The sequence below is a fragment of the Chrysoperla carnea genome, chromosome X, assembly GCF_905475395.1.
Source record: "Chrysoperla carnea chromosome X, inChrCarn1.1, whole genome shotgun sequence".
In the NCBI taxonomy this organism is placed as follows: domain Eukaryota; kingdom Metazoa; phylum Arthropoda; class Insecta; order Neuroptera; family Chrysopidae; genus Chrysoperla; species Chrysoperla carnea.
The window spans coordinates 37221285-37239477 of NC_058342.1; the positions used below are offsets into that span (position 1 = coordinate 37221285).

An 18193-nucleotide genomic window follows, 5' to 3' on the forward strand; every position below is an offset into this window, starting at 1 on the left:
AAAATTTCATGAACAACAACAACATTTTTCTTTTTGTATAAATTTTCGATAATTTATGTCCCCTTTTGATTTAAGTTTTTTTTTTTGGAATTAATTTTAATGTAGGTACTAAGTAAATCAAAGGGATTCAAAATTCGCTTAATAAAGTTTGGTCCGAAAAATAATTCCACACAGTTTTACTGAATTCAAAATTTCAGTTATTGGATGAGTTTGATATGAAATTAGAATCAATGAAGCTACAAGCTACAAATATTTAGAGTTTTTGAGAAAAAGAGAACTAAATTTTTGTCCTAATTTATACTTTCACGGGAAAACAACATTTAAACTTTTGCCCTTTCTTCTTCGGTTTACAAGACCCATGCCAATTTACGCACTCAACTCCACGGATGTCCAATATCTAAAGATGCCTGATGGCCACAGGTAAGACAAAAATAAAGAATAATTGGAAAATTTCCATGCTTTGAATAGGAGAAAATGGTTACTGTGAAAGCATTATAAAAAAATCTAAAATATTTCGGTTGATTTTCTACAATTTTCTTAGAAATAAAACAAAAAAAATGGAATTTTTTAATTTGATAAACACTTTTATTATTGCATCAAGAATTCCTGGAAAACTGGAAGGTTAAAAGAAGCTAAGATATGATGATAAAACAGAATAGAACGCAATTTCGTTTTAGTCGTTTAAATATCGTATTTTGTAGTAAATAAACACACAAAAAATCGTGAATATTCATGACTAAGGTAAAGGTAGTCCTTTAACCATTTTAAAATAATTTATAATAAAAGATTCGCTTTGATGGAACTACGTGGTCTTAGCGAATTTTTTTACTTAAACGAAGTAAAACATACAATAAATGACATTAGTTTATTATTTTCCGATATAGTATCAACTGCCCTAAATGGTACCAAACCAAAATTGCTGAAACCGTACATTTAATTTCCGACTAGCTTTGACCGTTTTCCAATAAAACCAATGTTAAATATGCCTAGTTTTGAAGTTATTTATTTATTTAAATAATCAGGCAATCGCCCTTAAAATATTCAGATTTGATTTAGACTTTTTCAACTTCATTTAAAAAAATAAAGCCTTTTACCATCTTTTATCAGATTCATGAACTGGTGAATTAAAACTAAAAAGTTATGAAATGCCATGATAGGTACAGAATCAAGAGCAAGGTATTTTTCAAAAGAGAATTAACTAAAAAATATAAAGATATTATATTTGGCGTCCAACATGCCACCCTTCAACCACAATAGCAGCCCCATATCACTTGATATTATAATTATTTTTGTGTTTTATAAAAGTACACGCATTTTTCCAAGGGGTTTCTATCTCCACCGCACAGAGCAGTATTTATACCTCGGACAAAATATAAAGAAGGTATTTTTATACTGAAAATTGATTCAAAAGACTAAGTACCTTTTATTTGCCAATAATAAAAAATGTTTTAGTCACATTCGTCTACAAACACAATTATTTCATTTTCTTCTGTATTTTTTTTTTTGCTTCTGAGCCACTATTTTTTTTTATCTATGCTTGATTTTGTTTCCACCTAAGGTGATTTTGGAACAAATTTTCACCGGAAAACTGCTTGCTCCTTTTTTTGACTTTTGACTTTGACTTTTGTTCTGTTACAAAAGTTTTACCGGGTAAAAAGGGGCACATAAACAAAATCCTTATCCAATTTTACTAACAAACATAGTAAACGTAAATTGAATGACACGGTAAATCGAGAACAAAAACAATAATAACATGCATCCGAAAGAGCAGATAGATTGCGGCTTACAAAACAGGCAGTGGCGAGGTTAAGATAAACCTATGCTTATCTACCTACACCAAAAAACAACTTTCAATGCAAAACAAAAGAGTTGAGTTTTCAGACTTTTGTCCAGAAGTTTGGTATAAATACTCTCCTGTGCACCGTCTCCAGCATGGCCATGGCCGTGGTGTTCATTCCTTAAATACTAAACTGTACTCGTATGCAAGCAATGATTATTAGCATTGTACTTGTACCTATCTAAACAGAATTTAAAAGGGTCGTTGATTCGAGGTTAGAATGTTAGTGGTATAGTAGAGGGTTCATATATTTACCGTCACTCACTCCACCGCCCGGCCTTCTCGCTGTTTGAGTGGTACACCGTACACAGCACACTGCTAGTGTTAGCTCATAGTCATAGCTTGAATACGTTTGAGTCATTACAATTGTGCTATATTTTATTTTATATATTATTTACTCTAGCAAGTTTTTTCCTGCCCTACCCTTATCTTCCATATTCTTTTATCAAATTCCATGATTCACCACTCATTTTCAAGCTTTATTAATCTAGGTTTAACGAAAAATATACACACGGTCTATAAATGTACCGCTTAGGAAAAAAGACGCTAGGCAAATAATTTGAATGAGAAAAAAATCATAAATAATAAGTTTGCAGATGCTCTCCTAATAGTCTAGACATATAATTACTATTTTTAATATATGTTCTCCTAATACTAATTTAAGGACTTGACTTGACTGACTTTTTCACCACTTTTCACCATGGGTATAGGGTTCCTCACGGGTCGAGCCAGTTTTATGTATATAGTATACAAAGTAAAAGTAACGTTAACATTAACGTTAACGTTAACATAACGCCTTTATACAATCATGTTTGTATTTGTTTACAATGCTGTGAACAATCACATCTGATATTATGGTATTATCAAACTAGTACTAGTACCAGTTCCAGTACCAGTACCATAGTGACTGTTTAATGTACTAAATAGTTCACTTATGAAAGCTTTGTTTACATTATTTATTTAGTTTTATAAATGCATACTTATTCATTATTTAAGGAGGTACGCGCGTCAGAGCAATTTTGGATAAAAGGTTTGATATTTTTTTTATATAAAGTTGGACTAAGTATAAATCAATTCTGAAAATTTTAGGGGGGGGGGGGTGTGTGCCCGATTATTTAAATAAATAAATGATTTCAAAAGTAGGCTTATGTAACAATGGTTTAATGGTAAAACGGTAGATGGATCATATGTATTCATAGATTTCTACCAAAAAACCTATGTCTGACTAATTAAGGATGTATGAGCACGGTAGTGGGGTGAATTATATCATAACTTGACAGTACGAATACAATTTTTGAAACTGAAATTTTCCAAACATTAAAATTTTGCGACATTAAAAAGTAGTAAATACCAAAAGCTTCGGTTCGTTGTATTCAGAGCTTTAAAAACAGCATCATCATACAATAATACAATATGATTGTGGTATTTGTGTATTATAAATATGCACGCATGCGCATTACTATTATATATATATATATATATATCTGTAATGTACATTTATTGAAAGTAACATCACTATTACCAGTGTCGTAACTATCGGAACATATTTTAACCCAAAGCTTACGGAGACACGATATTCCGCAGAAAGATGAATGTTAGTAAAAAAAAAACATCAAAAATGAAAAGTTTGACCCAAAATTAGTTTGTTTCAAAAAAAATTCCCTTCAGATCGGATAAAATTTGGTGTTTTATGAAAAAAATCGATTTTTTGAACTTGATGACGTCATCAAAATGAAAAAAATTAACTTTTGCTCTATCCTATCCAAATTTTATCCAATTTTAATAAACCAAGTATGGAAATATACTAAATTTGGGTCATACTTTTCAAATTTGTGGATAAATTTAAGATTCCTATAAAAGTTTTGAAGATAGCGGGGTCCTGGTGTCGATATTCCGCCAATAAGTTAATGTTAGCTAAAAAGTAACATCAAAAATGAACAGTTGGACCCAAAATTAGTAGGTTTCAAAAAAAATCCCATTCAAATCGGATAAAATTTGGATATCTTATGAATAAAATCAATTTTTTGAACTTTATGACGTCATCAAAATAAAAAAATTTTAATTTTGCTCTATCACATCCAAACTGTATCCAATTTTAATAAACCAAGTATGGAATTATACTAAATTTGGGTCATACTTTTCAAATTTACGGTCAAATCTAACCTACCTATAAAAGTTTTGAAAGTAGTGGGGGTCCTGGTACCAAATTTAATTTGGATCTAAAATATCCATTTTGATTTAGAAACTAATAGTAATAAGATTGCTCGATTATAATCGATATATCACTATGCCCGATTTTGACTGAACCTAAAAGAAATTTTGTATGAAATATCTGAGTATACCCCAAACTATCGGACTTGTGTGACTCTCCCCTACGACTTCTGCTAGAGCGACGCGACTGATAGTTAGTTTGTCGCATACAAAAACAAATAATTCGAGTTCTTAAACATATGGCATAAATCTTCCCATACCAAATTTATTGAATTCGAGCCCATTTATTGAACACATACTTGAATTGTTGGATTATGGTATGAGGTGTCGAGTAGGAGACAAATATGCCAACACATATCCGTACCTAAGCTCAAGCTCAAGCAACTTCCTTTGCATTGAATGGGCTGCGCTGCGCTAACCTACGCTAACGGTGTTGTGATATGTCATCCCAATTGTATGGAGTTGTATGTTCTTTTCTGTCTTGTCGAAATAATATTTTTTCTCAACAGTATTTATACGTTGAAAGATATATTACATTTGTTGATAACTTTTTCTGCATCAATTTTTCAAATTGTTTTTCCGTTGTACAAAACAGGAAAAGAGAAAATGTCTGATGGTTTTATGATTAAATAAAACAATTTTTAAATTAAATAATTCTTCTTTATTTTTATTTATTTATTTTTTTATTAATTATATTTTCATAATTCGATTTTTTTTTCTTTTTGTGTTTAACTTGGAACTATAAAAAAATTTTTGTTTTTTTTATAAGATTGAAATTAATTTTCATATGAATAAAATATTTTTCCAAAAATTTAATATCATTTATTTTATAGATAGAGTGAGACGCATTTTAGTATGTTTTAAAAACTAGCATTGTTGAAGAGTCGAATGATGGAAATAATCGATCGCTATTGAGAAACTAATTAATACTTTTCTAAAAGCTAATTTTGTGCGCTAATCCTGAATTTTTGGGTCATTTTGCTCCACGAGGTGAGGAACAAAAGATATGGCCCCTTTTTACTGTTATTTTTTTTAAAAATTATAATCACTGAAATTTATTTTAACATTGAACTAAAAAAGTTCAAAATTAATTTGGACCGGCTAAGTTTGCTAACATAATAAGTATATATACAAAATTGTTGAAACATCATAATTGATAGGATATTTTAAAGATATCTGCTATCTGACATCATTAAAACAATCCAATTATGTCATTCAACTTCTTCATTATCCACTTTTCGACGAGCTCTTGCTAAAATTTCTAACAGTTCTGATGTGCGAGCAGTTTTATACTGAAACAAAATAAAAAATTATTTACAACTTTATTAGTATAAGAGCTGGTGCGCTGAAAAACCTAAGCAATTGATACTCAATACTTTACGACAAATTGGAGTTTTTTTTTAAATGAAAACTTATATAGGTGTGTTAGTAGATTTAATAATATTTTGAAGGGTAATCTTATAGTTTCGCGTCATCAACATCCTATGAACATAACTACAGATATAACACCATAACCTAGGAAACTTAAACATTTTTAATAATTAAAGCTGTACAATGAACTATTTACAATAAGTGATTCTGATCTTTGGTAACTTCTGATTACTGTTCATAGATGACGCTTTTTGTTATTTATTTAGTTTGTTATATAAAAGTTAATAATTTCAATTTACAAATTATGCAATTTTAATTATTAATACATACTATAATTAATTAAAGAATTTATAAATAACACAGTTATTCACAGGCATTTTTAAATCAAAATACCTATTTTCTATAAAATTGATCTTGCTGATCACCAAAATATAAACAAAATTTTTCTAATACGTCCCATATTATCTATAAAACTTGGAAATTTCGATTTTTCTAAGTGAATGAACTTTATGGGTTTGAATTTCGTGATTGCCTAGTAATTTTTTTTAATTCTCAATATTGATTGGATGGGTTACTTTGAGCAGATAGCTCTTGGACTACATAATTTATTTATATTGTGATGTATAAAATAGATATGGGATAAAAGGGTGGGTGAGCACCGCCAACGTCACATCTCACTCCCTGATGTTTTTATGTAGAAGTGGGTGTTGGAGTGGGCGGTAGGTCACCTGGTGGCTAGTAGGCTAGCAGACTAGCTAGCTGACTGAGGCTGTTTGAGTGGAAGTGGACATCATATTATATGATTTAAAGTGAATCAAGTATCCATAATTGAATAATATCTCCATAATCGTTGTTGATAAGTAGAATTCTATAAGCGGACATTATACAAAGCTACGAATACACCGCCTACACAAGTTACAGGTTCAAGCTTACATACCATAGACTTCACATCGCATCCGATCATCGTTAGCCATCTTATCAAGTGTGCGAATATTTTTTATTTATTTACAAAATGGTTCGATACAATAATACATTTAATTTTAGGTGGAACCTAATACTAAATGAGTTAGTGGAAGCGTTATTTCGTGGCAGGCGACCGTTTATTTTAGACATTATGTAGTATAGGCAAAGAAAGCGGTCCCCACAGGGGTAAAGTTTCGTTGGAAAGGAGTGGAAATGTGTTTATCAATCTTTAACTGTTTCTATGTGGCTAACTAGAGTTTTTGATTATTCTTACGTCAATTAATTTACCTTAACCTTGTGAATGCTACTGAAGATATGGCAGTAATCAAAATTCAACATGGCGACCACCAGACGCCATGTTGTAAAAAAGAATGTACGTATGTTCCTATGCGGCATACTAGAGACCAAATACGTTGGCCGATTTTGATTTATTCTATTTGTAATATGTATTTACACTAAAAGATGGAGCTAGAGAAGTTTTACTTTAGTCGTGTGGTCTAAAGCACACTCGTTTCTTTTTGTTTAGAAGAAACGTTACCCTAAATAAAAAAGTGTCGCATCAACCAATGTGTAATATAGAATGTAACATGATGTAGCTGTAGCTGTAACTTGTAGTTATGAATGTAATACCAGTGTACTAGTGTGTACCAGTGTACCAGTGTACCAGTACCAGTACTAGTATTAGGTACCAGTATACCAGTATACCAGTAGCAGTACGGTCCAGTGATACTGGTATGATGACCGGTTGTGAGTTGACCACTTGATATAACAAACTTTCAGTATTGATAATACATAATTTGTTGTATGATTCTCATAAATATCATGTTACTTCATATTATGTTAAATGGCTACATCATACCATCAAGGCTTCAGCTAAAACTCTTTATAGATCGCCTTAAAATGGCACATATCTTTAAAATTGATAACGATTTAAAGAGTTGTCGCAAGGGAAAACATTTATTTTTTACTTTTCAATGCAACAAAAAGACTAAAAAGAATGTAAAATCGGCAGCAGAGTACTCATCCCAGTATCATCCACCCTGGGTTATTTGAACTCACGATTTAAACCGCACTTTGATTTAGATTCTTGTCAAATTGGATCCCGAGAAAATACATTCTCTGTCTGTGAAAAAATATGTGATTTTTTAGCTTTTTTTATTTAACCCAGTGATTGAAATACCAACTTGGCCATGCGAAGAAATAACTGCAGGGTAAGAAATGTATAGCGTTTACTACAATGCTGGTATGGTATAGAAACACACACTATAGTATCTATGTTAAGCTACCAGTCACCTCAGTGCTAAATCTCGGTACTAGGACCCCATATTCTTGTAACATATTAAAGGTAGATTAAATTTGACATAAATTCGAAAAGTATGATCAAAATTTAGTAGAACTACATACTTTGTTCATCAAAATTGGATATAATTTTGATTTGATAGAGCAAAATTAAACTTTTTTCTGGTTTTATCTGGTTTTAATTTTTTGGGTCAAGCTTTTCATTTTTGAAGTTACTTTTTCTCTACCAGTCATCTTTGTGCTAAATAGCAGTATCAGGATCCCACATTCTTGAAACCTATTAAAGTTAGATTAAATATGACAAAATAATTTCAAAGTAAAAAAATTACATAAGTATGCGCCATTTTACCCCGGTCTAAATAATATACATTTTACATGGATATGAACAAAACGTCGACAATCGTATGGACACTTTGTATGGGAGGAAAATTTAATTTTGAAACATTCGATGTCAGTTGAAAAATCACATGTAATTAACTTGAACCATTTCAAGTTTAATGAAGTTTTTTTTTTCTTTTTTTTTTTTTTGTATTCAATTTATTTACTAAACATATTTATTTTATTAAGAAAGTTTTTGGAATATCATCAAAAAAACCATCAACTCTCATTCTCTTGCTTTAATCCGAATCGGATGTAATCCAATTACTTCGATTAATTTCTGTCTTTGTTTTTTATTCAATTAATTGTTACCCAATTTATCTCAGAAAGATTATCATGCAGATATTTTTTGGACCTTTTTATCTCATATATAGGGCATAGCGACCAAATGTCCAAGTACCTATCTATATTAAAGTATAGTATTTATTCAATTAGTTCTTTTAATTGATATAAATATTCAAACTTTTCTTTAACATAAATAATAAAACTTAATAATACAGATTTACAATATTTTATAAATACTGTATTTGATAAAAAAAATAATAATGAATTACGTAACAAAATTTATTGTAACCAGGTTATTATTTTGATATAAAAATCATTAAAAACAACCAAGTTTTTATCAAAATTAATATTTAAAGAAATAAAATTATTTTCAAATATATTTATTTTAAAAAAATGTAAAAAAAATTTTTTTTTTGTCTGAGTTGAAAATGTTTTTGGATAAAATTTTTTGGATAAAACTTTTTTCAAATTTCATGATTTATTTTTGACTAACGATAATACCCTATTGTAGAAATACTATATAGAAAGTGTTGAATATCTTTCGACCGTCATTTATTTGGTTTTCGAAAATTTTCGAAAGTATTTTCTAAAGTTTTTTTTTTCGTTCTTCAAGAATCTTTCACAAGACCACTAGTTGAAGCTACTGAATTTTCTACTCTCTATTTTTTATAGTCTTCGAGAAAATGAACTGAAAAATTTAATTTAAGGGTATAAAAAAGTACTTGGAAATATAAAAACCAGAAATGATTTCAATAATTGATTCCGATAATTATTAAAACGTTTTTTATTAATTGAAATGTAATTGATACCTACCGCGAAATAATAATTCGATGTGAAATAGAAATTATATTGAAAATATGTATATTTATTATAATTATTAGAATTTGAAAATTGATTTAGATGGGCTAACTCTAGTTGCTATGAAATTTGATCAATATTTTCTGTGAAACTAATAAAATCATATCCCAATAGATATTAAGAACTCTCGCTGACTTTAATTGATTCTTTGTAAGAATTATAACTGATTATAAATATTGAACACAATGTATAAATATTGGAGTGGAGTTGGGGGTATATTGGGATGGGGTGGGTATATGAGTAATGAATGGTATACTTACACCAGAAACATTCCGTTGTATTATAATTTGAGATGCTAGACGTTTGCCTTCGATCTGACCACAGTATTGTTCAAGTGTTGAACGATTCAATGCCAAAAGTTCGTTACCGGTTAAACCCTTTAACTTGTCGCATGTTTGCTCAGTGAAACCTTTAGCACGTAACCACTGTTGTACTTCGGATGGTGATGACACTTGTCGAATATACACTTCCGGTGTTTTTAGTATGTCTAAATTACGTTTGTTCTGTCGTATCAATGGTAAGATTGTTCGTAGTTCATCATGCATTTCTCCTTCATTTTGAGATGTCGAGCTTCCTGAAAACATCACAAAAACAAGTGAAAACAAACAATTGACTGAGTTAATTGTTGAAATACCCTATATAAAAAGTGTTGAATATCTGTTCTTGAATTATTCTTTATTTTATAACTTTAAGAAGAGTTTAGAAAACCAAGACAATTATGGTAGACCTCTCAACATTCACTTTCATATATTCGATAAGCTGAAAATTGATGAAAAACATTAGAATAGCTATATGTATTACGTAACGAATGTCAAAATAAAATTGAAAGAATCTATAATTTTGATATTTCGTTATTATTTGATAAATAAGGAAAAACCATATTTCCACGTGAATAAATTGTTGAAAACAGTTCAGTGACTAATTGGATTGTAAATAGTAAATAAGTGTATGCTAATGTTATATAATGTACAGACCTGTATAGTATAGGTTTCACGAGCGTATTTAAGGGCGTCGCCAGCCGATGCCAAATAATGTATTTTATCTCAAAAACTTTAAAAGATGGTGAGTTGAAAATTATAGATTAAGAGAGTTAAACGGGTCAAATATTTTGTTTAAAAATTCGTGGGTACTTTGAACCATTTTTATGAATTTCTAAAGGAGGCAGCTGCCCCTATCTGCCACCCTTTGGCGACGTCCAAATGCGTATTCATTATAGAACTAATATTTACAGGATCGTATGGGTAAAATTATGATGATGATCATTAAGGTGAAACGTAAATTTCGTAAAATATTGAATCCGGCCCAGACCTCGATATTATTGAAATAGTAAAACAGTTTCATTATCCTGTTGTGAGCATAGACATAGAATTGCTGTTTTAAGAAAACACTATTTCTCATTTACTATATTGTTGAATTTTATTCCTATATTCATGCAGAGTGTTTCAAAATTTTATTTGAATTCATCCAAATTACAAATAAAGGGCAATTTCCCCAAAAACTAAGAAGCGAATTATCAAATGAATACGATTTTCGTATTTTCCAAGTTGAAATTACTCTAGGAAATGATTTTTATCCAAATCGGAGCCAAACATTTTACTCGATTTTTTTAATTTTCTGAGGCCATCCCCCCCTTTGAAAAAATTCGAAAAATCGAACGAACTTTTTGCTCTCCAATTTCGCCCGAACTTAGTTTTAAAGGTAATTTGGACCCAGAAAATACAAAAATCGTATTCATTTGATGATTCGATTCTTAGTTTTTGAGAAAATTGCACTTTTCGTATAATTTTTGCCCATATTTTTGAAACTAAGCATCCAATCATAAAATGAATACGATTTTTGCATTTTCCAGGTTGAAATTAGTCTAGGAAATGATTTTCATCCAAATCGGAGCCAAACATTTTACTCGATTTTTTAAATTTTCTGAGGCCATCCCCCCCTTTGAAAAAATTCGAAAAATCGAAAGAACTTTTTGCTCTCCAATTTCATCCGAACTTAGTATTAAAGGTAATTTGGACCCAGAAAATACAAAAATCGTATTCATTTGATGATTCGATTCTTAGTTTTTGAGAAAATTGCACTTTTCGTATAATTTTTGCCGATATTTTTGAAACTAAGCATCCAATCATAAAATGAATACGATTTTTGTATTTTTTGGGTCCAAATTACCTTTAATACTAAGTTCGGATGAAATTGGAGAGCAAAAAGTTCGTTCGATTTTTCGAATTTTTTCAAAGGGGGGGATGGCCTCAGAAAATTAAAAAAATCGAGTAAAATGTTTGGCTCCGATTTGGATGAAAATCATTTCCTAGAGTAATTTCAACCTGGAAAATACAAAAATCGTATTCATTTTATGATTGGATGCTTAGTTTCAAAAATATCGGCAAAAATTATACGAAAAGTGCAATTTTCTCAAAAACTAAGAATCGAATCATCAAATGAATACGATTTTTGTATTTTTTGGGTCCAAATTACCTTTAATACTAAGTTCGGATGAAATTGGAGAGCAAAAAGTTCGTTCGATTTTTCGAATTTTTTCAAAGGGGGGGATGGCCTCAGAAAATTAAAAAAATCGAGTAAAATGTTTGGCTCCGATTTGGATGAAAATCATTTCCTAGAGTAATTTCAACCTGGAAAATACAAAAATCGTATTCATTTTATGATTGGATGCTTAGTTTCAAAAATATCGGCAAAAATTATACGAAAAGTGCAATTTTCTCAAAAACTAAGAATCGAATCATCAAATGAATACGATTTTTGTATTTTTTGGGTCCAAATTACCTTTAATACTAAGTTCGGATGAAATTGGAGAGCAAAAAGTTCGTTCGATTTTTCGAATTTTTTCAAAGGGGGGGATGGCCTCAGAAAATTAAAAAAATCGAGTAAAATGTTTGGCTCCGATTTGGATGAAAATCATTTCCTAGAGTAATTTCAACCTGGAAAATACAAAAATCGTATTCATTTTATGATTGGATGCTTAGTTTCAAAAATATCGGCAAAAATTATACGAAAAGTGCAATTTTCTCAAAAACTAAGAATCGAATCATCAAATGAATACGATTTTTGTATTTTTTGGGTCCAAATTACCTTTAATACTAAGTTCGGATGAAATTGGAGAGCAAAAAGTTCGTTCGATTTTTCGAATTTTTTCAAAGGGGGGGATGGCCTCAGAAAATTAAAAAAATCGAGTAAAATGTTTGGCTCCGATTTGGATGAAAATCATTTCCTAGAGTAATTTCAACCTGGAAAATACAAAAATCGTATTCATTTTATGATTGGATGCTTAGTTTCAAAAATATCGGCAAAAATTATACGAAAAGTGCAATTTTCTCAAAAACTAAGAATCGAATCATCAAATGAATACGATTTTTGTATTTTTTGGGTCCAAATTACCTTTAATACTAAGTTCGGATGAAATTGGAGAGCAAAAAGTTCGTTCGATTTTTCGAATTTTTTCAAAGGGGGGGATGGCCTCAGAAAATTAAAAAAATCGAGTAAAATGTTTGGCTCCGATTTGGATGAAAATCATTTCCTAGAGTAATTTCAACCTGGAAAATACAAAAATCGTATTCATTTTATGATTGGATGCTTAGTTTCAAAAATATCGGCAAAAATTATACGAAAAGTGCAATTTTCTCAAAAACTAAGAATCGAATCATCAAATGAATACGATTTTTGTATTTTTTGGGTCCAAATTACCTTTAATACTAAGTTCGGATGAAATTGGAGAGCAAAAAGTTCGTTCGATTTTTCGAATTTTTTCAAAGGGGGGGATGGCCTCAGAAAATTAAAAAAATCGAGTAAAATGTTTGGCTCCGATTTGGATGAAAATCATTTCCTAGAGTAATTTCAACCTGGAAAATACAAAAATCGTATTCATTTTATGATTGGATGCTTAGTTTCAAAAATATCGGCAAAAATTATACGAAAAGTGCAATTTTCTCAAAAACTAAGAATCGAATCATCAAATGAATACGATTTTTGTATTTTTTGGGTCCAAATTACCTTTAATACTAAGTTCGGATGAAATTGGAGAGCAAAAAGTTCGTTCGATTTTTCGAATTTTTTCAAAGGGGGGGATGGCCTCAGAAAATTAAAAAAATCGAGTAAAATGTTTGGCTCCGATTTGGATGAAAATCATTTCCTAGAGTAATTTCAACCTGGAAAATACAAAAATCGTATTCATTTTATGATTGGATGCTTAGTTTCAAAAATATCGGCAAAAATTATACGAAAAGTGCAATTTTCTCAAAAACTAAGAATCGAATCATCAAATGAATACGATTTTTGTATTTTTTGGGTCCAAATTACCTTTAATACTAAGTTCGGATGAAATTGGAGAGCAAAAAGTTCGTTCGATTTTTCGAATTTTTTCAAAGGGGGGGATGGCCTCAGAAAATTAAAAAAATCGAGTAAAATGTTTGGCTCCGATTTGGATGAAAATCATTTCCTAGAGTAATTTCAACCTGGAAAATACAAAAATCGTATTCATTTTATGATTGGATGCTTAGTTTCAAAAATATCGGCAAAAATTATACGAAAAGTGCAATTTTCTCAAAAACTAAGAATCGAATCATCAAATGAATACGATTTTTGTATTTTTTGGGTCCAAATTACCTTTAATACTAAGTTCGGATGAAATTGGAGAGCAAAAAGTTCGTTCGATTTTTCGAATTTTTTCAAAGGGGGGGATGGCCTCAGAAAATTAAAAAAATCGAGTAAAATGTTTGGCTCCGATTTGGATGAAAATCATTTCCTAGAGTAATTTCAACCTGGAAAATACAAAAATCGTATTCATTTTATGATTGGATGCTTAGTTTCAAAAATATCGGCAAAAATTATACGAAAAGTGCAATTTTCTCAAAAACTAAGAATCGAATCATCAAATGAATACGATTTTTGTATTTTTTGGGTCCAAATTACCTTTAATACTAAGTTCGGATGAAATTGGAGAGCAAAAAGTTCGTTCGATTTTTCGAATTTTTTCAAAGGGGGGGATGGCCTCAGAAAATTAAAAAAATCGAGTAAAATGTTTGGCTCCGATTTGGATGAAAATCATTTCCTAGAGTAATTTCAACCTGGAAAATACAAAAATCGTATTCATTTTATGATTGGATGCTTAGTTTCAAAAATATCGGCAAAAATTATACGAAAAGTGCAATTTTCTCAAAAACTAAGAATCGAATCATCAAATGAATACGATTTTTGTATTTTTTGGGTCCAAATTACCTTTAATACTAAGTTCGGATGAAATTGGAGAGCAAAAAGTTCGTTCGATTTTTCGAATTTTTTCAAAGGGGGGGATGGCCTCAGAAAATTAAAAAAATCGAGTAAAATGTTTGGCTCCGATTTGGATGAAAATCATTTCCTAGAGTAATTTCAACCTGGAAAATACAAAAATCGTATTCATTTTATGATTGGATGCTTAGTTTCAAAAATATCGGCAAAAATTATACGAAAAGTGCAATTTTCTCAAAAACTAAGAATCGAATCATCAAATGAATACGATTTTTGTATTTTTTGGGTCCAAATTACCTTTAATACTAAGTTCGGATGAAATTGGAGAGCAAAAAGTTCGTTCGATTTTTCGAATTTTTTCAAAGGGGGGGATGGCCTCAGAAAATTAAAAAAATCGAGTAAAATGTTTGGCTCCGATTTGGATGAAAATCATTTCCTAGAGTAATTTCAACCTGGAAAATACAAAAATCGTATTCATTTTATGATTGGATGCTTAGTTTCAAAAATATCGGCAAAAATTATACGAAAAGTGCAATTTTCTCAAAAACTAAGAATCGAATCATCAAATGAATACGATTTTTGTATTTTTTGGGTCCAAATTACCTTTAATACTAAGTTCGGATGAAATTGGAGAGCAAAAAGTTCGTTCGATTTTTCGAATTTTTTCAAAGGGGGGGATGGCCTCAGAAAATTAAAAAAATCGAGTAAAATGTTTGGCTCCGATTTGGATGAAAATCATTTCCTAGAGTAATTTCAACCTGGAAAATACAAAAATCGTATTCATTTTATGATTGGATGCTTAGTTTCAAAAATATCGGCAAAAATTATACGAAAAGTGCAATTTTCTCAAAAACTAAGAATCGAATCATCAAATGAATACGATTTTTGTATTTTTTGGGTCCAAATTACCTTTAATACTAAGTTCGGATGAAATTGGAGAGCAAAAAGTTCGTTCGATTTTTCGAATTTTTTCAAAGGGGGGGATGGCCTCAGAAAATTAAAAAAATCGAGTAAAATGTTTGGCTCCGATTTGGATGAAAATCATTTCCTAGAGTAATTTCAACCTGGAAAATACAAAAATCGTATTCATTTTATGATTGGATGCTTAATTTCAAAAATATCGGCAAAAATTATACGAAAAGTGCAATTTTCTCAAAAACTAAGAATCGAATCATCAAATGAATACGATTTTTGTATTTTTTGGGTCCAAATTACCTTTAATACTAAGTTCGGATGAAATTGGAGAGCAAAAAGTTCGTTCGATTTTTCGAATTTTTTCAAAGGGGGGGATGGCCTCAGAAAATTAAAAAAATCGAGTAAAATGTTTGGCTCCGATTTGGATGAAAATCATTTCCTAGAGTAATTTCAACCTGGAAAATACAAAAATCGTATTCATTTTATGATTGGATGCTTAGTTTCAAAAATATCGGCAAAAATTATACGAAAAGTGCAATTTTCTCAAAAACTAAGAATCGAATCATCAAATGAATACGATTTTTGTATTTTTTGGGTCCAAATTACCTTTAATACTAAGTTCGGATGAAATTGGAGAGCAAAAAGTTCGTTCGATTTTTCGAATTTTTTCAAAGGGGGGGATGGCCTCAGAAAATTAAAAAAATCGAGTAAAATGTTTGGCTCCGATTTGGATGAAAATCATTTCCTAGAGTAATTTCAACCTGGAAAATACAAAAATCGTATTCATTTTATGATTGGATGCTTAGTTTCAAAAATATCGGCAAAAATTATACGAAAAGTGCAATTTTCTCAAAAACTAAGAATCGAATCATCAAATGAATACGATTTTTGTATTTTTTGGGTCCAAATTACCTTTAATACTAAGTTCGGATGAAATTGGAGAGCAAAAAGTTCGTTCGATTTTTCGAATTTTTTCAAAGGGGGGGATGGCCTCAGAAAATTAAAAAAATCGAGTAAAATGTTTGGCTCCGATTTGGATGAAAATCATTTCCTAGAGTAATTTCAACCTGGAAAATACAAAAATCGTATTCATTTTATGATTGGATGCTTAGTTTCAAAAATATGGGCAAAAATTATACGAAAAGTGCAATTTTCTCAAAAACTAAGAATCGAATCATCAAATGAATACGATTTTTGTATTTTTTGGGTCCAAATTACCTTTAATACTAAGTTCGGATGAAATTGGAGAGCAAAAAGTTCGTTCGATTTTTCGAATTTTTTCAAAGGGGGGGATGGCCTCAGAAAATTAAAAAAATCGAGTAAAATGTTTGGCTCCGATTTGGATGAAAATCATTTCCTAGAGTAATTTCAACCTGGAAAATACAAAAATCGTATTCATTTTATGATTGGATGCTTAGTTTCAAAAATATCGGCAAAAATTATACGAAAAGTGCAATTTTCTCAAAAACTAAGAATCGAATCATCAAATGAATACGATTTTTGTATTTTTTGGGTCCAAATTACCTTTAATACTAAGTTCGGATGAAATTGGAGAGCAAAAAGTTCGTTCGATTTTTCGAATTTTTTCAAAGGGGGGGATGGCCTCAGAAAATTAAAAAAATCGAGTAAAATGTTTGGCTCCGATTTGGATGAAAATCATTTCCTAGAGTAATTTCAACCTGGAAAATACAAAAATCGTATTCATTTTATGATTGGATGCTTAGTTTCAAAAATATCGGCAAAAATTATACGAAAAGTGCAATTTTCTCAAAAACTAAGAATCGAATCATCAAATGAATACGATTTTTGTATTTTTTGGGTCCAAATTACCTTTAATACTAAGTTCGGATGAAATTGGAGAGCAAAAAGTTCGTTCGATTTTTCGAATTTTTTCAAAGGGGGGGATGGCCTCAGAAAATTAAAAAAATCGAGTAAAATGTTTGGCTCCGATTTGGATGAAAATCATTTCCTAGAGTAATTTCAACCTGGAAAATACAAAAATCGTATTCATTTTATGATTGGATGCTTAGTTTCAAAAATATCGGCAAAAATTATACGAAAAGTGCAATTTTCTCAAAAACTAAGAATCGAATCATCAAATGAATACGATTTTTGTATTTTTTGGGTCCAAATTACCTTTAATACTAAGTTCGGATGAAATTGGAGAGCAAAAAGTTCGTTCGATTTTTCGAATTTTTTCAAAGGGGGGGATGGCCTCAGAAAATTAAAAAAATCGAGTAAAATGTTTGGCTCCGATTTGGATGAAAATCATTTCCTAGAGTAATTTCAACCTGGAAAATACAAAAATCGTATTCATTTTATGATTGGATGCTTAGTTTCAAAAATATCGGCAAAAATTATACGAAAAGTGCAATTTTCTCAAAAACTAAGAATCGAATCATCAAATGAATACGATTTTTGTATTTTTTGGGTCCAAATTACCTTTAATACTAAGTTCGGATGAAATTGGAGAGCAAAAAGTTCGTTCGATTTTTCGAATTTTTTCAAAGGGGGGGATGGCCTCAGAAAATTAAAAAAATCGAGTAAAATGTTTGGCTCCGATTTGGATGAAAATCATTTCCTAGAGTAATTTCAACCTGGAAAATACAAAAATCGTATTCATTTTATGATTGGATGCTTAGTTTCAAAAATATCGGCAAAAATTATACGAAAAGTGCAATTTTCTCAAAAACTAAGAATCGAATCATCAAATGAATACGATTTTTGTATTTTTTGGGTCCAAATTACCTTTAATACTAAGTTCGGATGAAATTGGAGAGCAAAAAGTTCGTTCGATTTTTCGAATTTTTTCAAAGGGGGGGATGGCCTCAGAAAATTAAA

General features: G+C 30.3%; 1 protein-coding gene across 2 annotated transcripts in view; it reads right to left on the reverse strand.

Annotated features, from left to right (window-relative positions):
• Nucleotides 1–4885: 4885 nt before the first annotated feature.
• The window catches only part of LOC123303106 (epidermal growth factor receptor kinase substrate 8-like), a 51608-nt gene continuing 38300 nt past the window's right edge, over nucleotides 4886–18193 (reverse strand). For both annotated transcript variants that reach the window (XM_044886206.1, XM_044886205.1), the window contains exons 10-11: nucleotides 9463–9776; nucleotides 4886–5340 (exon numbers count right to left, since the gene is read on the reverse strand). In XM_044886206.1, coding sequence (XP_044742141.1) covers nucleotides 5260–5340; nucleotides 9463–9776 — 395 coding nt within the window. In that variant the 3' untranslated portion in view covers nucleotides 4886–5259. The remainder of the gene's footprint in view (nucleotides 5341–9462; nucleotides 9777–18193) is intronic.